Genomic DNA, 26,326 nt, shown 5'->3' on the forward strand with positions numbered 1-26,326 from the left:
GTTTGTTTAACCAAATAGGTGTGTTTGCAGGTTTATTAAACTATTCCGTTATTTTTTTTTTATAGTTAAACAATCTTTGTCCAGATTTTAAGTTATCACTTGTTGGAAGAAATTAACTAACGTAATTACGCCGGATTTTCTTTCTTTCGCGTGCGTTTGTTTACTATTTTTAAAAAGCTATTAAGCGGCAAATCCACAAGGTTTAAATAAAGTATGTTAAATCTACCAAATTTATATATATTATAAAATTTATTTATTACTTATACTTGTAATATATTATAATCAAGCATAATTAAATCTTGTATGTAGCATGATAAAGAAATGGATAAATGTTCCGAGACATCACCAGTGCATCCTGAAAAAACTGGATTGGAATCAGAGGCACCTCTTATCAGTCGAAAGGTAACTATTAGTTATCTTGTTATTATTACATTACTAAAAAAGACTAAATATATTGAAACTCTAATAAATAAAGTAATGTTAAAAGTTTGGTAGAGAATACGATAATATAGAATACGGTAGAAAATAAAAAGTTAACAATTTTAACTAAGTAGCAATAAACTTTATCCTTAATATTTTTGCAACTGTTCTGAAAGTTATCATGTGGTAAGAAATAAGAACAACAGTATATTTACCACCAGATATCATACAATGTATGATATATTAAATAAAAACTTCGAAGTCATGAAATTTTTTTCAAATTAAAAAAAAAAAGTGTGTATAAAAAATATATAGTTTCCATTGAATTTGGTTAAATTTAATTTAATTAAGTAAAAGTAAGAATTATTAGTAGCCAATCATATTGATTTTGTAAGAGCCAACATTAAGTTCCATTTAGATTAGTTGTTTTCCCTGATTTACAGATTTTCTTTTGCAGAGATAATTATATATTCATAATAACATATTAATCATAATGGTGCAGACTTATGATAAATAAAATGAACATGAATATAAATTGAAAATTTCGTTAAAAGATTTACGCCAAAGTCAATTAAAATTGATTACCAAATCTTATATAAAAATTTCTCATATTTTATTTATCAATTATTTTGTTTCTGTTTTATATTATTTATATTTATCACATTTTTGAAAATATTTTTAATTTTAATATTTAGTGTTTAATTATAATATTTAATATTTTAATTTTAATATTTAAATAAGTTTTTCAACTAGAAATTTTGAGCACTTTACACAAGTTAAAATTTGTCGCAAAAATTATTGTAAAACTATCAATTAAACATGATGAAATTCAGCACCCTCAATTGTTAATTATGCAAAAACTACTTAACAGATTTTTTTAATTTTTTGACTCAATGAAGCTAATTGAATTACTTATTTCAATAATTTTTTACATTTTTTATCGGATGCTTAGATAGAATCTGAATACTTGACATTATCAGCTGGATCTTGCTTTAAGTTACTTTTTTCGAGGTGGGTATCCATTTTTTCTTAAAATCTTTTTTATTTGTAGCTAATTTCTTGCTTTTCAATTAGATTCCTTTTATAATTGACCAATAACTTTCAACAACTCGGTGCTCAGGACAATTTGGAAGATTTGCTTCCTTAGGTACAAATCCAACGTCATTTTGTTCATACCATTCTAGAGACATATAAGGAGCTTGGGAACAAATTTTTCAGTTTGAATATACTTGAATTTTTTGGCAACATATCTACCTTTCGACTGATAAAAATATTGCTGCCCTGGCAATTGTGAAAAGTCATAGGTTTCATCATCTTCAATTTGCAGAAAACAAGCCATAGGTTTTGCCATAGGTTTCATCATCTTCAATTATGCAGAAAACAAGTTTTCTTGGATTAAAAGTTTATATTGTTTTTTTGAACGACAAATTGCTTCAATTTCTTCATCAATGGATCATTTTGGGGTTTTCTTTTTATGATATGCTTCATATTCTTGAGATCTAAGTACTTTTCCTATCAAAGCATTGTTGCATTTAAATTTTCTTGCAAGATCTCTCTGCAACTGACATGGATTTGCCTTTATGGAGCAAATAATTGATTTTGCTTTATATTTATCTTTTAATCCTTTTTTTTTCCACTTCTATTGAGTCTATTTATATTGCCGTTAAATAAATCCAACTGATAATCAAGAAGCACCAGTCAATTTTGAAATGTCAACTTGTGACGATAAAGGATTTTGAAGAAAAATTTTCTAAAACTTATTTTTGATTTAATATTTGTTAACTCATTTAAATCCGATAGCAATGATAACCAATACTTATTACCATTACAATCAAACAACAATACATTAGCTTCCGTGTGCAAAAAAATTTAAAAAGTTTGTCAAGTAGTTTTTGAGTAATTAACAATTAAAAAGTGCTGATTTCCATTGTGTTCAACTGATAAGTAAGTAGAAATTTACTTATATAGAAATATTTTATATGCGCTTCTTAAACTAAAAAAAAAAATTATGAATAATTGATGGATTGGATTGTTTTTTAATTATTAGTAGATATTATTTATTTATTTATTAACTTAGCTCACATCATGAGAAGTTTGCTATTGATAACATATAATTGCTTTTAGCATTATTTTTAAGGCTTAGGTTAGAATAAAGCATGTCATTTTTAATTTTATATTGTAACTACCTCTCAACCCTAAATACCAAAACACAAACATTGTTTAATAAGGCTTCTGCATGGATAAGCATAAGGCAGAGGCATAAGGTAGATTAGATTCTAGAGCCTCTTGATTGTGTGCAAGAAATGACAAACATCAAAAATTTTCAACAAAGTTTGGCATGCTTATTTTTTAACTATTAGAATTAGCAATTCCTTCAAGCAATAAATCTAGAATTTTTTTAAAATAAATCAATTATAAAAATCTAACTGCAGCATTCAAGTTATTCTTGATAAACAACATTCTTTTTCATTTTATTATTGTGGTTGCTTAGCTGCATGTTTTATGTAATTTCAGTCATCAAATGATGACTGAGATTACAAAAAACATAACAATCACAGAGAAATTTTATTACCACATTATTTAACTACCACATTTTGTTGTGATTATTTTAATGAAGCCTTTAAAAAGCTTTGTTTTGCTAATAAACAGCATTCTAAATAAACTTTGCAATTAAAGTGAGTATATAAAGTTAATGTTTTGCTGAGCACAATAAAAAGAGGTTTACATGAATCAGAATAATAGATTTTTGAAATAAATTTAATAATATTGATTTTCTTTTTTTTTTTTTTAATTTTCACTAATGAAATTTAACTTTTTTCCTCAGTTTAAAAACATATTGATTGATGATTGAAGTAAATAATTAAACAAAAAGTTTAAACAGTATGGGACCACTAATATTTATAAATGACAACTCAAGTATGGATTTAGCAATGTTTTATTTACCTAAAGGGCAACTAGACAAACTTAATGTCACACCACTGCATTTCCTTCACTCTTATGGGTTTAATAAAGGGGTCCATTAAGGATTTTATAGACAATCTTCCTAAAGTGTTTTTTTATGTTGAAAATTTTATGTTATGGATGAAACTATACATTTTAATCTTGATTAAAAGTTATAATATTTTGAGGGTTTTAGAACTGGCAATTGATCTTGAATATAATTGCCTCTTTCTGATTGCCGTGGAATTGCATTATTAGGTTAAAACGATGGTGATAAAAATATAGTTATTAATGGTCAATTAATATTACAAATATCTTGATATTTTTATATCTACAAAGGGCAACTATTTGACTAAATCTTTATATCTTTTGCGATTATTTTTTATTTGTGACCTGGAAATATACATAATTCTATTTTAAAATAGATTTTGTTTCTATGGTTTCTAGTAGAAAAAGGTTAATTTTTAATGCAACAAATTATTCGATTAAGTCCCATCCACCTAAAAACAATTGCAGGTGTTTCTAGGTGCTAGTAGTTGTGTTTTCATTAGAAACGCACTACTAGGTTTTTAGTTATTTTTTTTTTATGCATTTAGTTTGCAGCTTTCTGTTCAAGTCTTCTGCATTTTTGTTGTTGTTGTTGTTGTTTTCTTCTGCATTTTTCTTCTGCATTTAATTTTTGTTCAAGTCTTCTGTTCAAGTCTTCTGTTAACTGAATGATTGAAAGATTTTATTGTGCATTAGACAGAGGCAGAGAGGCTAGGGCTATTGCTCTTGACATATCTAAGGCTTTTGACTAAGTCATGCTGGTCTTCTCCATAAGCTTGTTTCATTTGGTGTATCTGGGAAAGTTTTTGAGATTATCAAATAATTTCTTTCTAACCGCTTTATTAAAATCATCCTCGAAGGTCAACACTCTTCTTTATTTTCAGTAACTTCTAGGGTACCTCAAGGTTCTGATCTCACTTCTGTAACAGATTTGGGCTCACAGTGGCTTGTAAATTTTAGCTCCAACAAAACTCAGTTATTTACTGCAAACAACAATCACTGTCGACTCACTGAGTCCTCTTCTTTACATCTTCGATTATTTTACTACTAACCTTTCACGGAAATCATATATACAATCGGTTGCTAAATTAACATCTGCTAAAGTTGCTTCTCTTTATCAGACTCATCATTTTCTTCCCTGATTCCATCCTCTACCTCTACAAATCTCTTATTTGTCTCTGTATGGAATACTCTTATATTAGGGCTGATTTTTCTAATGATGATCTTCCTCTTCTAGACAAGGTTTAAAAATGCATTGTAAACATAGTTGGAACTGCTCTATCTGCAAAGCTTGAGCCTCTTTCCTGTCTGAGGTATTCAAAAAATGAGCAAGGTGATGATAAAGTATGCAGTTATTGACTGAACTATTGTTTTTTTTTTTTGTTGCTATTCTTCAAAAGTTCTTAGGTTTTTTCATAAATAGACAAGTTTTTGTTAATTTTCCACTTACATAGTTATAAGGGTTCAATCAAGTTATTCATATGTTCTACAATTCTTTTTAAATTTACTTAAAAAAGATATATACTTTTTTTATTTTATTTGACTCTAATCTTTTTTAATTTTTTCTTTAAATTAGAGAAAACGCGATAGAATGACTATTGCGTTTTAATTTCAAAATTGTGCTTGTACAACTTTGAATGGCTTTATTATCCCACTTTGGATGATTGGTTGCCACTTCTCAAAAATTTTAAAACTTTTGCTTATTTTCTAGCACTCTTTTTAGTTTTTCTATTTTTTGCTTCTTTTTTAACTGTTATTTTTATATAAATGCTGATATTAAATTATTTTAAATCATTGTTTTTAAATCATTTTAAATCTTAATTTTCTCTGGTGGAATCAATGTACTTTGATTATTGATGTCCCCTTTTTTTTATTTGATTTTATTGGTGACGCTTCTATTATAACTCTTCTGTATAAGTTTTTGTTTTTTAGTCTAACACTACACATTTAATTAATTTTCACTCCACACTACTCCAACACTACACATTTTATCGTTTTATTCTTAAACCATCTTATTTGTTTTCTGCTAACTGTCAATTTAAATAGTAGTTGCAACTCCTTTCATATTCTTAAACTATCTTATTTGTTTTCTGTTAACTCTTAATTTAAATAGTAGTTGCAACTCCTTTCATATTCTTAAACCATCTTATTTGTTTTCTGTTAACTCTTAATTTAAATAGTAGTTGCAACTCCTTTCATATTCTTAAACCATCTTATTTGTTTTCTGTTAACTCTTAATTTAAATAGTAGTTGCAACTCCTTTCATATTCTTAAACCATCTTATTTGTTTTCTGTTAACTGTCAATTTAAATAGTAGTTGCAACTCCTTTCATATTCTTAAACCATCTTATTTGTTTTCTGTTAACTGTCAATTTAAATAGTAGTTGGCTTGTAGTTAAAAAAAAAATAGAGTTTCTATAAAAACAATTTACAAACAAGCAATTCACACACAAACAGTTCACATGTGAACAATTGTCAGCCTTATAGCCTGTGCTTTAGCCAGGGTGACCTGCAACCTGGAAAACCTGGAAAAGTCAGAAAAATTCTAAACTATGCTAAAAAGTCAGGGAAAAGTCAAGGAATATGTTAAATTTTTCAAAAGTCATGGAAAAGTCAGGGAATTTTGATGGATTCAGTAACAAATATATATATTTTTTGCGTATTATTATTTGTGAAACTAAAAAATTTTCAAAGTGTTTATTTATTTAAAGTAAACAGATTTTAGGAAAACTTCTATTATTTGTGTAAATTTTGTGTGATTTTATTTGTTACCTTTTTATTGCTAAACACGTAATATTTATATCAGTTAGTCAGGGTAGTTTCATTATAGTCAGGGAAAATCGAATCAAAAATTGCCTGGGCACCCTGTTAGTGTTTGTGCACACCAGCATCACAAGTAATATTATCTTTTGTTTTGAGTGCTTCTTTAACTGCTTGCATAAAGAGATGATTTTTTAATTGAAAAAAATTATTATCAAATAATTCAAGGAAAAAATGTAAAAACTTGAAACCCTTGTATTATATTACATATAACTTGTTTATATCATCACCAACCAACCAAAGTTATTAGTAATGTTTGTTAATAAATACGCTATTAAATTGTTAGCAAGTACTTTTCCAATACTGAGAAAAAGCTCCTCAGCTTTAAAAAAAGATTATAAAATTGCTATAAAAAATGGCTACGAAATTTGACAAAGATTTCAAATTCAAATTATTTTGGAAGTAGGAATTGTTAAAATTAATTTTCTTTTAATTTTTTCCTTGTTCTTTTGTTTATTAAAGTATAGGTTATTTACTTAAATTGTCCCAGTGCTTAAGTTTCAATTTAAGAAATTAAAAAAAAACAAAATTAAATTTGCTACTTTGATAAATTAATTTCTTGCTTTTATTATATTTAATATTGTTTTTTTTGTTTTTTTTCAATAAAATTTTAAAATGCTGTTAAATAGTTGCTGTTAAACATTATTTTATATTAAAAACATTTTATTGCATGTTCCATAAGTATAGAGGTAGATAAATTATTTACTTATATACATAAGTATATAAGTAAATAAGTAAAAAATATTGATTGGAAAAAGATATAAAATACAAAGCTATAGAGTTAAGTAGTGGAATTTACTTAACTAAATTACGAATTTGAGTGATGCACTAAATATTATTAGTCATTTATTAGAATTCTGAACTATTCAGAATCAAAAGTATAAATATTCGCGATTCTGAATAATTTTACTTGTATTTTATTAGGTAATCAAAACATGTGCAACTTTGCTCTTCATGTATCTTATACACTTCATGTATACATAACTGCTCATAGTGTTATAAAACAGGTTTTAACCATAGCTTTCTGACCCGGGAAAATCGTTTGATAAAATGATACCCTGCACTAATAGGATTGCTTAGATATAAGTGTCAAAATCAGATACAAGGTCCTGGCAAGTTATTTAAATTTTACATTTCATTCCAATAAATACAAAACGTATTTTAAACATTTAATAAATGTATTAATACATATTAATATGTATTAAAACGTATTATAGGCATATTAAACTTATCTTGTGCTTACTGGTATATTTTATTGATTGCACAAACATGCAAAATGACAGCTTATTTTGCTTTTTACAGTAGTAAACATCTCCAATATACATCAATGTAAACAAGGAAAGCAAAATGATATATTCTTGAAGTTATATAAGTAATAAACATAAAATATATTAACAAAAAAGCTGTTTCTTTTACATGGAACAAATTCTAAAATAATTTATTCTTAAATCCCTTCTAAAAATGACTTTTCACAAGCAACATTGCAACTTCTAACTGTATTCCGGATGATTGGGCCTTTTGTACCTTTAACAATATATCTGAAAGTTGTGATGTATTGTTTCTGTTGCTTGTTCTGAATAAAGCCCAAGCGGTTGGCTATGTCTGTTGATGAAATTTTTCATATAGAAAAATACTGCATGGACCTTGGGTGTTACAGACACATTTTGCGATGCCAGACAAGACACTCTGTCTGCTTCAATTATTTGTGGGTAGTTTGGATCAAGGTTGCATCCAAAACAGCCAGACACTACCAAATTGAATTTTTTAAATAGTATCAATGAATGTGTGTTAGCATAGCATAAGTGTTTCTCAGCAATTGATTGAAGAATATCAATATTGTGTACCAACTCTCTGGACACATTTCCTGCAAAATGTCCATCATGATAAGGTTGTTGTTTAATGTGTAATGCATCAGTTCAAAGAGTTGCTTAAAAAAAAACTTAAAGTAGTGCAGCAAAAAGATGATTAAAAACTCCAATAAGGAGATGCAATTCCATGGGAGGATGGAGCTTCAAAACCATAGTGTCTCCAAGTTGTTTAAATATTGGAGAACAACATTTTTGTAATCACAAACTTTTTTGAACCTTAAGAACTTGAAAAGTGAGATGTTTTTTTTCCAGAGATTCAAAAGTCCTTGATTTCCCTTGATTTACAAGTTCCTTTGAACCAGATTCACACCAGGTGCTAATATAATGAAGTCCCCACTATAAGTGTGCTTGAAGCCCACAAATAATATTTGCAAGTTTTAGATCATAGGGCAGGACAAATTCCTGGTCTTTCAAATTAATCAACTCAAATACTTGCAAAGTGTACGAACAGTCCCCAGCTAACTTTCAGGAACCCACCTCCTTCGTCAATTCCAACCTTTACAATTTTAAGCTCTCGCAATGTATGACAGTCCTCATACATCCAGCGTGATCTAGAATTAATGAACTTGTGAAATGATGTACAAGCTGCTTGCTGAATTCTTCAAATTTTATGGCGTAATTTTTCTCTGTTGTGAAGTTGACTAATTTTTAATAGCTACTTGATGTTATTGTTTTGAAAGCCCTGTGTTTGCTTGAACTTGAGCTAGGTTTTTTACACTTATTGATAAGTTTGAAAGTTGTCTAGCTGATGACAAATCTAATGGTTGCAAAATGTTAAAAGTTTAACCTGTCATTAATTTGTCATTAATTTGAACTATAAAAAACTAAATTTATGCCTCGTGTTACTGGAAGCATCCTTCCACCATAAGGTTGACTTTATTGAACTGTTCCATATGAAGAAGGAGCTTTTTTTGAAACAATAAGAGCTGCAACTCTTTCTGATGCCAAAGAATCCTTCGTTGCAATAGCAACAAGATTATTTCTAAAAAATCCAAAATGAAGGTCCAACTATGTTTACAATGTTTTTTTGCACCTTATCTAAAAGAGAAAGAACATCATTCGAAGATCTGCTCTAGATATATCATCAGTATTCAATACAAGGACAGATTTGAGATTTATAGAGGTAAAGAATAGAATCCAAAGTAAGAAAGTGGCGAGCATGATAAAGAGATGCAACCTTAGCAGATGCAAGTTTTGCAATGGATTTGATAGATGGTTTCCAAGAAAGATTAGCTGTAAAGGGTAGATGACTCATTGAGTGTATAGTGAAGTTGTGAGGCAATCCTCAGCAAATAAATGAAAAAAAATCTGAGCATCTTTTTCTGCTTTTGAACTTTGTGCAAATTCAATTTTCATTTGATCATTTTTTCTCACTTTTCCAATTGAAAACAGATTAAGCAGTCATAGTGAGTTTCAAGTTTCAGATCAAAGTTTTATAAATAACTTTGACCAGAAACTTGAGACTCACTCCCATCATTCCTTAAGTTTGAGACTCAGTGAGTCTCAAACTTAAGGAATGATGGGAGTGAATTATGAGTTGAATTATGGGAGTGAATTATGAGTTGAATTATGGGAAAACATAGAGGACATCACACTTAAAGTCTCAACTTTAAGTGTGATGTCCTCTATGTTTTCCTATAATTCAAAAGTAAAAATATTTTCAAAAATTATTTATGCCATAGTTAAATACATTTCATATCAATTTAAATTTTTTTACAAAATAATCATAATTTAGGGCTGTAGAAATGCAAAATAAGCTGTCATTTTGCATGTTTGTGCAATCAATAAAATATCCCAGTAAACATATGTGTTTAATGTCTATACTGTGCTTTAAGAGCATAGTATAGACATTAAACGTTTTTAAATGTTTCATTAACGTATTAATACGTTTATGAAACATTTAAAACACGTTTTGTGTTTACTGGGATGAAAATTTAAATGTAAATAACTTGCCAGGATGTTGTAATCTAATATTGATACTTATATCTAAGTGATCCCCATAGTGCAGGCTATCATTCCACCAAAGGGTTTTCTTAGGTCAGAAAGTTAAGGTTAGAACCTGTTTTTTAACATTTTAAAAATGTGTTACGTCTAAAGTATTGTTACAATTGGTAACAAGGTTATTTTTTTTTAATTAATCAATTAAACTTGATAACTCAATAAATGTTTGTTTATCATTGCCGTATTTATCATATTGCTATTTATCATGTTTTATTTTATTTTAATGTACACAAATTTTGTCTCAATTGATTACTTTGTCACAAAATCAAAAATATTATATTGCAACTAAGTGCCATTTTTTTTATTACACTCTGTTACATCTCAATTGGTTACAATTTTAAAAGCTATGGTCTCCTAAATCATTTTTTACATTATGTTATGTCTCAATCATTTACTTTTGGAAAACCATCCAGCAAATGTGATCTTAAAAACTCATTATTGCAAAATTATTGTGTAATTTATTAATAGTCATCATTTGTATCAAAAAAAAAAGTATTGTTTTAAAAACCACAAGAAAAAAAAAAAAATAATGTAATTTATATACATTTTTTATAGGAGACTTAATAAGTGCGAACTGGCTTGAGTGCGAAGCGTTGCAAAAACTGGCATATGTGCAAATTGGCATAAATGCACCAAAAGAATTTTCAAACATTGGCATAATTGTGAACTGGCATAAGTGCGAAGCAGTTCTAAAAACTGGAATAAGTGCAAATCTCACTTATGCCAATTTGCACTTATGCTAATTTTTGTAATTGCTTCGCATTTATGCCAGTTCGCACTTGTGCCAGTTTTTGGAACTGCTTCACACTTATGCCAGTTCGCAATTATGCCAATGTTTTTAAATTCTTTTGGCGCACTTATGCTAATTTGCACATATGCCAGTTTGCACTTGTTCCAGTTCGCACTTATGAAATTCGCGATTATTCAGTTGTCCCATTTTTTATACATTTATAAACAGTTATTTTATTTTTACCATGTTGATCACCTTTAAGTTTTCATAGAACATTCTCAATTTCTATTGTTTTTTAAATATATTTGATTATTATTTTTACTTTTGATCTAATTTATTTGAGCTCTTTATATTTCAAAACAGTTTTCTTATATATGTAGTATAGAAATATAATAATTAAATTAAAAAAAAAAGTTATTTATTTATAAAATACCATGCATTTCCATACGTTACATTGTTAAATCTCACAACGTAAAAATGTTATGTCTTGGTTGTGTATAAAAAAGGGACATTTGGTACTTAACGGTTATTTAAAAATGTTATGTGTTGATTACAAAAAAACAACGAACATTTGTTACATTTTATGTTATGTAGGTAACGTAAAATGTATGTGTTTATGTAGGTAATATAAAGTTTTAAGTCTCAATACATAACATTGTTATAGGGGATATGGGAAAATTGTAAATTTTTATTTAATTTCTATGTTTATTTAAGAAAACATAATTGTCTTGTTCTGAGATTTAAAAATATTTGTCTTTTTTTCACTTATTCTCTTTTAATAGATTTAAAAAGTGTTTAAAATATTATTTAAATACTTTTATAATTAATTATATTTCTTATAAATGTACAATATAAAACACAGGAAATATTTTTAAAACATTTTTTAGGAAAAATTAAGTCGTGAGATTGCACAACTTGTGTTTTACAATCCTGGACCTTCAACAAAAGATCTTTTGGGTTTTAGACCAGAGTATAGTAATAGAGAGAAGAGAAACTTAAATCGACTAATAAAAGATAATATAAATGATGAGTAAGAATTATAATTTTAGAATATTAAATCTTTTATATATATATATATATATATATATATATATATATATATATATATACATATATATATATATACATATATATATATATATATATATATATATATATATATATATATATATATATATATATATATATATATATATATATATATATATATATATATATATATATATATATATATATATATATATATATATATATATATATATATATGGGCCATTTTGCAAGAAAGAGGAAGAAAAAAAAAAACGAAAAAAAGTTATGAAAATACATACTAAACTCTATAACTCTTTTTTTTAACAATTTAAAAATACTTTTAAGCCAAAAAGTTATTTAAAAAAATCATTTTATCATACCATAACATGGTTTTAAAGGTCTAAGGGTTGTAAAAATGTGTTCTAACATTTATTTACAGTCCTGTTGTGTAGCAATAAAAATCGTATCATAAAAACATAATCAAAAACTTTGACATTGTTTTAGTGCATTTTTTTAACATTGTTTACATGGTTTTAAATAATCATTTATACTTTTTTTCTTACATCATTGTTTGGGTTAGTTTATTTGTTGTTTTTTTTAATATTGGATTTTTTATTATGACTGTCATAGTTATCACCGTCATGGCAAAAAAAAAAAAAAAAAGTTTGTAAAACTTCAAGCAAAAACTATAAAACTTAACGTATAATAATATCAATATGTGCTAAATACACACACCAAATAATTTTATTTTACCAAGCTGTTCGCTGCATTAAGTTCGACAAAGTTTGACAAAGAAGTGGTAAAAAGTAAATGTTATGAACGTCACGCTTTGTAGAGTTAATTTTTGAAAAAAGTTTAAGACCTTAATGCTCTAACTTTTATATACTAAATTATATGATAGTATTTCACATTTCTGGAAAGTTTCAAGTCATTTCCATTTTCAGTTTATTTTTAATAGCTTAAAAAGTGTCAAATGTTACAACCGCCACTCTCACGAAATTGTCCAATACATGCCTTGTTATAAGGAAAACGCTTAACGCTAATAAATGTAACTCTAACACAGCTTTGATATTTACATCGTTAAAAGTTAAATTGGATTAATTTTTTTTAAATAATTAATGCAATTGTATTAAAATTTAATTTTAAACCACTTTAAAAATCATTTAAACTAATATAACAAAAATAACTAATGAAATCTAAATTTGGTACTCAAATACCAAAAAGATATTTGAATAACAAGTAAATAAAAAAAACTATATTTCCTTATAATTTATTTCTTAAAACAATCTTATACTTATACATAATCTTTTGCTTATCACAATTTATTTGTTACTTTTTTTAAAGTTATTATGTGTAGGCGCAAATAAATTATGTCTACATAATAGATTTTTAATTTGTACCAATAAGATATTCATAAAGATAGTTTATATTCATTTATTATTTATTTATTTTTATTTAGATATTATTTATATTCATAAATGTCTAAAGAACTTTTAGTTTTATTGAAAAATTAAAAAAAAAAAATTGTGAAAAGAATTCTCTTAAGCAAAAACACTTTTTTTTTTTTGAAAGTTGAAAAAAAAGTTTTTTATTTGCTTTCACATTTTACAATCTATGATGGAGAGACTTATTTTTTATGTAATGAATTAGTTATAATAAGAAAAATAATAAGAAAAAAATTACCCCTTTAATAAATATTACTATATTACATTCCTTTGAAACTAAATTTTATATTCTATGTTTTACTAACTATTTTACATTACTTCAAAACTAAATTTATATATTTAATTAAAAGTCTTTTACTTAAAAAAATAATTTATATGAAATAATTTTTTTAATTTTTTTGTTAAAGTTTCTTTAACAAAAAAGTTCACAGTTGCAGTTAATTGCTTTTTTTTTACAACTTTCTGAATAAGTGTCACATAAACAATATTAAAAGAATATTTAAATTTTCCAAAATAAAAAAGTTTTTGCTTAACGTAAAACTACTAAACGCATATGCAAATCATCATTTAGTACGTGAAATGCAAGCTGCGTAGCTGACATTTTTTCCAGAAGGATATAAATCACATCACATCTTGGACTCTAACCTGGCACTTACGTCTTAATTACAAAAAGGGCCTTATCGTACGTTTTAAGAAAGGTAAAAATCCTAATCACCATTACTATATCTTGACTCAGCAAGGAATACAGCTTCTTGATTCCTCTTACAACGAAAGAGATCTTAGCATTTGCATTTTACACAACCTCAAATGGGACACTCGCATTAAAATAATATCATCTAAAGCTAACTCTGTTCTTGGTCAACTATAGAAATCTTTTATCTATAAAAGCACTATCCAGCGAAGCCAGATTATTATTTCATCACCTCACCTCACTAAATGAAAGACACATTCAAGGTGATTTAATCTACAACTTTAAATTTATTAATAACTTAGAAAATGTTTATTGGTTTAACCCACAAATTGGCAATCCATCTGTCCAGATAACTTGAGGACACTCTTAATGTCTCATCAAAGAGTTCTTTAGCACTTCAGACCTCAACAACGACATGCGAGCTATCTCTACAAGGCTTAATTTCTCTCCTAACAGAGTAGCCAACCGATGGAATTTACTCCCACAAACTACAATTGACTCTTGTAACCTAAATAAATTTAAACATTGTATCAACAAACACTCTATCCAGCATTAGTTTTACAATTTATTACCGAAATGCTGCTACAGCTCATCGCCAACCGATAAGGAGCTAAAGGGTTGCTACCCTGTTCAAGCGAGATTAAAAAAAACAAAACTCATTTACTTTGTGTTACTAGTTTAATCCTTATTTTAATATTTTCTCGCCACAGCTTATCATTATTATTATTATTATTATTATTATTATTATTATTATTATTATTACTAATATATATATATATATATATATATATATATATATATATATATATATATATATATATATATATATAAATATAAATATATTTATATATATATATATATATATATAAATAACTGCCAACCTGAAAGTGTTTGAGTTTGGCAAAAAATTGACGACCTAGTTTCTATGTTTTATGGTAAGACCTTTGTATCAAATAATTTTTGCCAACCTGATGCCGACCTCTAAAAGATTGAGGTTGGTAAATTATTGCTGACCTCTTTTTTCCTAATTCCGAGAGTTGATATATATATGTATATATATATATATATATATAAATATATATATATAAATATATATATATATATATATATATATATATATATATATATATATATATATATATATATATATATATACACACACACACACACACACACACACACTACAATCAACTTATATCAAATAAAGTTTATTTAAAGTTAGGTATTTAATTTAAATATAATACACCTTTTCACAGTTATGTAAAATATAAAATTAATGTGTGTGCAGAAATGGAAGTGAAACTGTAAACAAGCAATATTTTAAAAGTGGTTTCATTGAAATTTACCAATACAAGGAAAGTGCCAAACCAATACCATAAGTATTTTGTTTAATGTTTATTTAAGGTAAAAAAAGTAAAGTATATAGTTGTCTTTCAAATTATTTTACAAAATGGAGACAAAAATATATGTGTATATTTTTGAATGTAGACATAATGTATGAGAGTGTGTAAATTATTATATTATAAACATCAATAAATATGAATTTCTCTCGATACGAAATTTTTTTTTTAAAGAAATTTTTGCGGGATTGTTGTGACCAGCGTCTTCAGCATAAAAGTTTTTTGGTTTGTTTTTGTTTATATCTTATTTTGTTGACACATATTATCCCTCATCTAAGTTAATACCATTTTGTTAAGGGACGCATTGGTGGTACTGTATTTCAAGAGCCGCGTGAATTTTCCTATCATACATTTTAGCATCAACTTTTAGAGTTCTGCAACTGTCCCAATTAATTTGTTGTGCACAATGTCTCATGTGTGTGTAGCTAATGCAGATTGTTCTGCATTAGCCACACACACATAAAATATTGTGCACAACAAATACTTGAATAAGGAATTTCAGTTCATTTTCTATGTTTCTGACTGCATATATTAAATGCTCTACATACGAAACCCTTGAATATTCCATTTAAAATTTATGGTTCATGGTTTGATGTTGCCTTAACTTGAATGTTAGTAATTGCATTTTTTCTGTGTATTTTAAATTCATATTTACCATTTTTGTTATTTATTATGCATATATCTAGAAAATTTATTGTTTTTTTGTCATTTTCAAATTTGATAGTATATTGTATTTTTGGATGCTGTTGATTAAGTATTAAGTAAGTATTGTTGGTTTACCATTTTTGTTATTTGTTATGCATATGTCTAGAAAGTTTAGTGTTTTTTTGTCATTTTCAAATTTGAAAGTATATTGTATTTTTGGATGCTGTTGATTAAGTATTGTCTTAAATTGATCAGTTAGAGAATGGCAATGTTAGGGACTCAAGCATGACTGTCATCTACGTATCTATAAAAAGACTTTAAATCAATAAGCAGGTTGGTTTTCACTGCTTTATTAAGTGCTCTTTTTTCAAGATGTTGAAGAAAAGATTTAGCTAAAACTACCATAAACAAAAGACCTATCGGATCTGAATTTTCAAGTTCATATATTTGATTCCATAAAAAGTATGGTAGGTATAAACATAGTTCTATCAGAATTTTTATTTATTTCATATTTAATTTTGTTGATTTTTTAAAATTATCGCTCACCTCCAATAAACTTATGATTACTTCATTTGTTTCTTTAAGAGGAACTGGCGGATATAAGTTTATAATGTCCAATGATACCTGAATTTCGTTACTAGATATATCCCACGATGTTGCTTTTTCTATGAATTATTGCGAATTTTTTAATTGAGTTGCTCTTGATAAGTTGGTTTTGCAACTTATTGGTTTTAATATTTTCAACAAAAAATTGGTTGGTTTTAATTGATACTTTTTAGATAGGTTTAAACCATTTGGTTTAAACCTATCAACCCTGATACAAAATAATAAAAATTATCCTAAAAGAAAACCACAAAATACTCAACTACACTACCAATGTGATAAATGTTGTTAGATAAAATTTTATTAAAAATAAAAAAATTGGTACTTATTGGATAAATAAACTTAATGAGATAAGATATAGAAAAATATATGAAATTATAAAAACGACAAAACCATACAAAGTTAACACTGCCATAGATACCTAGATCGAATGTTGCTAACCAATCAAAAAACCAGGTTTTAATTAAAATATAGCAATAAGGACGAAAACAGTTAACGAAACCACTACAATGTCAAACATCAAAAATTACGTAGGGCAGGAAAAAAAATCATGTATAAAATATATATGTATAAAAAATGGCAACCTAAAAACTAACATTTTTACATATATATACACACATATGCATACATATATGCATACATATACATACATACACACACATACCAATGGTTGTCGAAGTAAGTATTGCATGTATGTAGTACAAAGTACAAAAGAGTCAAGTATTACTAGAAACCAGGATAAAAATTCTATTCTTGAACCATATCAAGCCAAACCAACCATACTTCTCTAAAGGCAAGTTTAGAGGTTTAAAGTCAAGTCTGATTCCTATGATTTTCTAGTACAGCTGCTGTTTTTAATCTTAATCCTTTTTTTCATCTTTTTTAAAAGAAAAACTTTCTTAAGAGCAATCGGCTTATTATTGCAAGAAATTGATTTAAAAAAGTGCTGTCTTGTGCTAAGCTCCATTATTCTAAGTTTACTACTTACTTCTTGCATCTTATCTCAGAAGTTAGACTCTTGAGACTTTTGGAGAAACTTTTTTTTTTTTTAACTTTTTCACAGCAAACAAATTTACTATTGCATGAAATCAAAGTAAAAAAGGTGCTGAAGGTAAGCTGATGAACATAAAAAGGTGTGGAAGGTAAGTTGGTCAACATAAAAAGGGTATGTTGCTAAGTTCCTATACTCACAGTTTACTCTTTTTATCTCAGAAGTTGGGTTCTAAAGATTTTTGGGAAATCTTCAACAGTGTCATCAATAAAGGTAGCTCTAACACTCCATTTCTCAGTTGTGAGAAGAGGTTGACCAGCTAAATTGAAGCATGTAAAAAAGTGTTCTTGTAATAATGGCTAAGCAATACCAGAATTCTTGCAAAGATGTGAAATCCAGTGTGATTGCAGTAAATCATCTAGTACAATCACCAATGAGAAAGTACTGAAAATATTAAAATTTGCAGTTGAGTCAAAAGCAAGAGGCTTTGATGAAATTAATCTGTTTGTTTTCAACACGCTGCAGAAAGTTTTGATGACCCAATTGTTCTTATTTTCAAATTAAGTTTTGACACTGGATGAGTCCCTTTACCATTGTTCTGTTGCAAATATATCACTAATTTATAAAGGAAAATCAAAACTTGAACCAGAAAACTATAAACTAGTATCCTTAACACCTGTAGTTTGTAAAATGTTTGAAAAGCTTATTCAAGACAAATTTCTGAAGCATTTAGTTTCAAATAATCTTATTTCTAATGAGCAAACTAGTTTCATTCCAAACAAATCATGCACAACAAATCTTATTAAGACTATTGACACCATTATATATAAAATTGCAAAGGGTAAGCTGTTATGCATAATATATTTTGATATTGCAAAAGCTTTCAATAAAGTAGAACACAAAAGATTATTAAAAAAGATTCAAGCATATGGCATAACTAGTAAATTATATAACTGGATTGAAAGTTTCCTTACAAATATGAAACTATTGGTAATTCAATTTCAGAATGGGTATCTGTTATCAATGGCTTTACCTAGAGTTCAGCTTTGGGTTCTAATTTGTTTCTACTATTCATAAACGGCTTGCCAGAAGTTGTGTGGAATATATTTAAAATGTTTACTAAAGATAGCAAAATGATAGCCACTAAAAGATTCCTTTGATAAACAAGCAGAAATATAAACTGAACTTGATAACTTTAGAAAATAGTGCAATGATTAGCATATGGAATTAACATTAATTAGAATAAATAAATATTGGCCTATGAAATTAATATATCAGTTATAACAAATAATAATTATTGGAATTAATACCAATTAATTGCAAAAAACGTAATTCAATTTAGCAAATCAAAATAATCTTTGTGTAGATCATGTTGTATATTTATGCACTATGAATATACAATATAACCTATCAAAAGTGCATTAAAAAAGTATAGGTATTTTTGTACAACCAGATATGAGCTGGAAACATCAAACACTTTTATGCATTAAAAAATCTCCAAAATACTATAAATAAATATGGAGTTATAAAAAAATACCTTTAAAAGTAGAGATCATAAAATGTAGAAAATTTTGTACACTACCAATATGCGACCTTATCTTGAATTTGTGGCTCCAGCATGGAGTCTACCAAAACTAATAAAAATTTTAATGATCAAAAGAGTTCTACATAGTGCCAATGAAAATCTCATACTCAAATAGAACGCTTTGTTATGAAAAGCAAGTAGTTAAAATAGGTTTAATGATTTTAAATCTAAGGAGAAAATGCACCGACTTCATGAGTTTAAACAAAATATCAAACCACTTAGATATTGTAAATCTGTATATTAAACCAGTCTTTAAGTCAAATATTGACTTAGTAGACCCATGTTCTTCGAATAGAGGTCATAAACATAAAATCAGGATGTAGTGTTTTAGGGTTATGAAATAAATGACTTTTGAGTGTCAGTTAGTTTAAGAATCTATTTCTTCTCAAACAGAGTGTGTCAAATTTAGAATAAACTTCTGTATATTTTTGTAGAGCCTGAGAACTTTAACAAGTTTAAAGCAAGTTTAAACAAATAGTTTACAAAAAATGAAAAAACTTTGGTTTAAAACAAAATAAAGTAGATTGGGCTGCTATAGCTGAATGTTGCTATGCCTCAGCCTGTGGTTTAAGATTCAAACAGCATTATCACTAAGTAAAACTTTTAAAAGCCATCTTTGGACCTTACAACATAGTTACTATAAGCTATTTTTTTAACATAATTATATATATATATATATATATATATATATATATATATATATATATATATATATATATATATATATATATATATATATATATATATATATATATATATATATATATATATATATAAAGGGTGTCCCAAAATTATCGATAGATTTGAATTAAATAGAAAATACAGTTTTTAGTCTTTTGATTGTTATTTTTTTATTGAATCATAAAGTACATAGGATAGGGTTATTTATGGAATAACACATCGGGCATATGGCCTTCACGGCTTTGCATGCACATACGCAAAATTTTTCATGATTATTTTGCATAAATGTGGCTGAATTTTGTTGATGCAGCGTTGAATCTCCTCCTTTAATGCAAGGGTGGTTGTGGGCTTGTTGACATAGAACTGTGATTTCAAATAACCCCATAAAAAGAAATCTAATGGTGCTAAATTACACGATCTAGGGGCCAATTCTGATCACCAAAATAAGAAAGTACATGACCTGGAAATGTCTCATGCAGTAATTGAATAGTTTCACAGGCTGTATGGCATGTGGCATCGTCTTGTTGAAACCACATATTGGCCACATCAATATCATCCATTTGCGGCACAAATAACTGTGTTTTTGTGTTTTTTTGGGCGACCAGTGTGTTTGACGTCTCCAAATATATATATATATATATATATATATATATATATATATATATATATATATATATATATATATATATATATTTGGAGACTATATATATATATATATATATATATATATATATATATATATATATATATATATATATATATTTAATTAGTGGCAAGCAGCCACTAATTAAAGGTGGAAGTTACTGAAAGAGAAAAGATGATGATTGTAGAGCAAGATAATGATTGACATACAACTTAAAAGATTGCAAATTATATGAGTCAGGAAAGCAAGATGAAGGAAGCGAATTCCAAAGAGCTGATGTTCGAGGAAAAATACTAGACAAACAAGCGTTTTTGGAGCACTTAGGAACAGTCACAGAAAAAGGATGACACTTATTTGAATGACGAGTAACACGAGAATGAATTATAGTAGATGGCACAATAGACGCTAGCTCTTTAGAGCAGTGCCCATTATAGTATTTGTAGAAAAGAGAAAGAGAAGCAACATTACGACGATGTGATAATGGTTGGAGGTTGGCTGCAAGAGCAGGTCCAACTATGTTTACAACGCGTTTTTGCACCTTGTCTAAAAGAGAAAGGGCATCATTAGAGGATCCGCCCCAGATATGGCAACAATATTCCATACAAGGCTGGATTTGAGATTTATAGAGATAGAGAATAGAATCCGAAGTAAGAAAGTGACGAGCTCGATAAAGAGATGCAACCTTAGCAGATGCTAATTTTGCAACTGATTTGATATATGGTTTCCAAGAAAGATTGGAAGTAAAAGTTAATCCTAGAAGATGAAGAGTAGATGACTCATCGAGTACATCACCGTTCATAAATATAGGAAGATCTAAATTATTGCAATAACGATTGGCTGAAAAAAATTGAGTTTTATCTGAATTAAAGTTCACCAGCCACTGTGAGCCCCATGCTGTAGCAGAAGTGAGATCCTTCTCAAGCTCAAATGCCCCCTCCAAGCAATCAGAGGGTGTTGGTTTTTTATCACAACAAGAATAAATGCTAGTGTCATCAGCAAACAATGCCACCTTAGATGAGAGAATATCTGGAAGATCCTTAATGTAAATTAAAAAGAGTATAGGGCCAAAGATAGAACCTTGAGGAAACCCTGAAGTTACAGAATAAGAAGAAGAGTGTTGTCCATCAAGGACAACTTTTATGCTGCGATTAGAAAGGAAGGATTCGATGATCTTAAAGATGTTGCCGGATACACCATTAGAAGAAAGCTTATGGAGAAGACCAGCATGCCAAACTTTATCAAAAGCTTTTGAAATGTCGATAGCGATGGCCTTAACCTCTCCACCTTTATCTAATGCACGATAAAACCTGTCAGTTATTACTGTTAACAAATCAGCTGTAGAACGAGAAGACCAAAATCCATATTGATGGTCAGAAAGTAAGTGATTAGATTCAAGATGAAAAATTAAGTGTTTGTTAATTAAAGATTCGAAAACCTTGCTTATGATAGGAAGAAGACTAATTAGGACGGTAATTAGACGAATCAGATCGCTCTCCAGAATTTTTGAAGATAGGGATAACAGATGCCGCTTTCCAGCAGGCTGGAAAACAAGACTCTGATAACCACTTGTTGAATAGTTTTGAGAGTATAGATGACAGCTGCGGAGAACACTTCTGCAAGACAATAACAGGTATGTTGTCCGGGCCACAAGCTGTAGAAGAGTCTAGGCAGGAAATCACTTTAGATACAGATGCTGGAGTGATATAAATGTCAAGCAATGGATCAACCTGTTTGTTGGCAATATCAGGTAAAAAGCAACTAGTGGAATCAAGAGATGATATTGATGAAAAGTTTTTAGCAAACAATTCAGCTTTGTCTTTAGGTGAGGTGACAAAGTCTGAACCATACAAGAGAGGTGGAATTATAGATTTGCCCTTATTATTGATATTATTAAAGATTCTCCAGAAGTCACGAGAGCCTAATTTTTGAGATGAGATACGAGATTTCATGACCTGAGAATAGCGGGTTTTGGCGTTAGACAAAACCTTTTTACAATTGTTTCTAGCAGTAATAAACAGACACCTGTTCTCTGGAGAGCTGTTTTGCTGATAAATATGGAAGTAACGGTTTCGATTGGCAATCGCAGCAGCACAGTGTGAACAAAACCATGGAGGAGAGTGAGGCTTGACCTGGAATCGTCAAGAGGGAATAAAAGATCCATGCCAGCCTGAATCCACGAAGTTATGTAAGAAGCACATTTGTCGACAGGAAGGCGAAAGATTTCTACCCAAGGGCCATCACGAAGAAAATCACGGAAAGAATCACAGTCAGCTTTACTGTAGTTGTAAGAGGTTCGATAATAGGGGGATTCAGGTGATGAAGAAGAATGAGATTTTAGTTTTAGAGAGACCAAACTGTGATCAGAAGCACCTAAGGGTGAATGTGGAGAAACTAAGCACTGACTAGGATCAGAAACAAGACATAAGTCGAGTAGAGAAGGTAAATGATTCGGGTTGTCTGGAAAGCGAGTTGGAAAGTTGACTATTTGAGTTAGGGATTGAGAAAGGCAAAAGTTGTGGGCTTTAATGCCTGCAGAATCACTGACACTTGAGCCAAGCCATTCAGAGTGGTGAGCATTAAAGTCACCAACAACAACTATATTAGCTGATGGATAAAGGGAGAGGGCTTGGTCAATATGATCAGAAATAACGTCAAAAAGTGTGCAGTCTTGAGATGAAGGAGAGCGATATAGAACAAAAAGAAAGGCAATAGAGTGAAGTGGTGCTAAACGAAAGCACATAAAAGAGTAGTCTGTGGATTCAAACCTAGTTTCACGACAAATGGGTAAATTCTTACGAATGTAAATGCCAAGATAAAGCATGTCACTATTGGAGTCTTTACGAATTAGAGGAAGATAATCATCAACACTAAGATCACAAGATGAGATAGCTGAACTCAAAATAGTCTCACAAAGAGCAAGTAGGTCTGGTGAACTTTGCAAGAGATAAGACTCAACAGAAGAAAAGTTACTTCGAAGACCACGAATATTAGTGAATGATAGAGAACTTGGTGATGATGATGGTTTTTTGTGTGTTATAGTTTTTGGTACTTTTTCATTTTTAAATTAGATTGAAGAACTTGACTCAAAGTATAGATAGAACTCGGAACACTGTTTAATAGCCCAAGCAATAGCCTCATTACTACTAATAAACCCTAAGCCGTAACAAAGGGCTCTAAATGTGGCCTCCGCAATGCATACCAAAAGTACTAACAGGGACACCATCCATGCGCAACAAGGCACTGTTAATACTTTGATATTTTTCAGCTGTTGATGGAATCAGCCTCTCACAGAGTTCGGGAAACCTGACTACCAGCCGGCCTCAGAACCATAAAACTGAGTTTTAGAACTGTACCCTTATTAGGAGAAAATAGAATGAGTTGCCTAGTCATAAAAACGGAGACACAAGCAAAACTCATGCATTGAGTCGAGAAGATCCAGCATTCAACATCCTAAACTGGAAACAATGTATTAAAAATATATCTGCGCCAGCCTAATAGATGAAGAAGGGGTGCGAGGCTGGTCAACAGATAGAAACTGTTTACCCCTTAAGTCTTTGCCTAGGAGGCCTTCTACAAGACAGTAGCTAGGTGCATTTAACATCTGCCCAAGATGAGTATTTTTATCAAGACACCATCTCTAGCCTTTACTCAACCAAGAGCCCCAAGTCAGGGGGTGTTTTAAATCGGAGTTGGCATCTCCTAGTCTTTGCCTAAAAAGGCGTATCTAACAAGGCAGCAGGACATGAAGCAGATTGTACTGGGTTACATGTTGCCAGTAGCCAGATAACCTGATCTGACAGATATATATATATATATATATATATATATATATATATATATATATATATATATATATATATATATATATATATATATATATATATATATATATATATATATATATATATAATATATATATATATATACAAATATATATTTTCAAGACATCATTTAATTTTATCATAATATAATTTAATATACAATATGTTTTTTATTTTAGTCAACCCGACATTTCATTTTTTCATAACATGCATATTGTAATTCATTAGGCGTTGAAATAATAAACAAATTAATAATACTAGTGAGCTATATTATTAAAAAATTTTATATAACATATTTAAAAAAAAATCTTTCTTCATAATTTCTTTATATGAGAAAAAAACTACTTGTATTAAACTGCACTTTAAAATGCACTGGAGAAATAAAAATGGAGAACTTGAAATTAAAATGCACTGAAGAAATATAATTCGGAATCAAAGTGATGTTTACTTAACTGTGACTTTGATAAACTAGATTTCAACAATCTAATATATCTAAGTCGATGAAAATAATCTAAAGTTTCAAAGTAAGTAATTCCCCTTATAATTAAATTATAAAATCATCATTACATGTCAGCATTTTTTACAAAATTTAATAAGTTTATTGACAAATCTCAACACTATGTATTGCTGTATTTCATTTTAGTTTGTCCTGTGTTTTTTACTTTATTTTTGTTTTAGTTTTAGTTTGTTTTGTGTTTCTAAGTTTAAGTACTAATGAACATCTAATAAAGCTATATTTAATTAAGTAAAACACAAAAACTCCATAGAAATGTATTTTTATGTTCTTAGTGTCAATATATTTTCATAGCAACAAGGTACTTTTTTGGTTTCTTAATAATTTACTCATAGTTTTGCCTAAACTAGGACTACATTTTTTTCAAAATATATAAGAAATAAGAGTTCTATTGAAATATGTTTTATTTATTCTAGTTAAAAATGTCTATGGACTCTTAAAAAGTTTAATATTATTATTTACAAATATGTTTCCGCCTGTTTTTTTCTCAAAAAGTGTCTCTTTATTGAAAAAAGTGCTATGTAAAATATTTTTTTAAAATTAAAAGTTTTTTAGACCAACATTGTATAAATTTTATGATAGGTATGGTGTCAATCTATATAAGTAATGTAAATATGCTCATTTTCCTTTCAGAAAAATTTTACTTCAAGGTTCAGGTATTACGAAAACATAAAAAACTTCTTTATATACTTATATATATTTTTAATATACCTACAACTTTAGTTAAAAGTACTGCACGCTTAATGGTCAAACATTAAAACCGAAAAAACCATGGTTTTTTAAAAAATACCCATGGTTTTTTTGCAACCCTGTTTCATATTATCATTTACATTTTAGTCTTGTTTTTTGTCATTTTTGTTAAAAAACATTTTATTCATATATTATTTTATATACTTATCTTATTTTATAGATATATATATATTTTTTATATATATATATATTTTATTTTATTTAATAACAACTATTCAATAACAATAATTCAATAACAAATAATAATTTGTTATTGAATTCACATCTCTCACTATTCATATTATTTCATCAAAAATATTAGTGCTTTACAAATTTGTGTGAAGTTAAGGTTTTGTCTGTTTGCAGGGAAGTCCTTTTTTACTGCAGTATGGAGCAGGTGTAAATTGCAAGGTAAAGCACAAATGGCGATGATCTTTCTGATTTATCTGACGGGGTAAACTAGGTATTGGTGCTGAGCCTCTTTGAAACGCCGGTTATTACCACCACAACATAAATTATGATTACACAAAAGCAATGTGTTTTCTTTATCTTATACCTCCTATCGTTTTTTATTTATTCATTTTAATTATTGATATATCTATACATATGTATATTTATTTTAAGTTTTGTATTACTGTTTTAAGTAATATTTGTTTTAAGTATGTTAAACATTTGTATTTACTGTAGATTTATGGTTACTAATGTGTCCTGTTTAGTTTTTA

At 28.2% G+C, this 26,326-nt stretch overlaps 1 protein-coding gene across 1 annotated transcript in view; it reads left to right on the forward strand.

Annotated features, from left to right (window-relative positions):
• The first annotated feature begins 83 nt into the window (after positions 1 to 83).
• The window catches only part of LOC101239321 (ARL14 effector protein), a 38,606-nt gene continuing 12,363 nt past the window's right edge, over positions 84 to 26,326 (forward strand). Inside the window, exons 1-3 of the mRNA XM_065816551.1 lie at positions 84 to 211; positions 310 to 402; positions 11,715 to 11,857. Of these exons, the coding sequence (XP_065672623.1) occupies positions 322 to 402; positions 11,715 to 11,857 (224 nt within the window). The 5' untranslated portion in view covers positions 84 to 211; positions 310 to 321. The remainder of the gene's footprint in view (positions 212 to 309; positions 403 to 11,714; positions 11,858 to 26,326) is intronic.

The sequence above is a fragment of the Hydra vulgaris genome, chromosome 13, assembly GCF_038396675.1.
Source record: "Hydra vulgaris chromosome 13, alternate assembly HydraT2T_AEP".
Lineage (NCBI taxonomy): Eukaryota > Metazoa > Cnidaria > Hydrozoa > Anthoathecata > Hydridae > Hydra > Hydra vulgaris.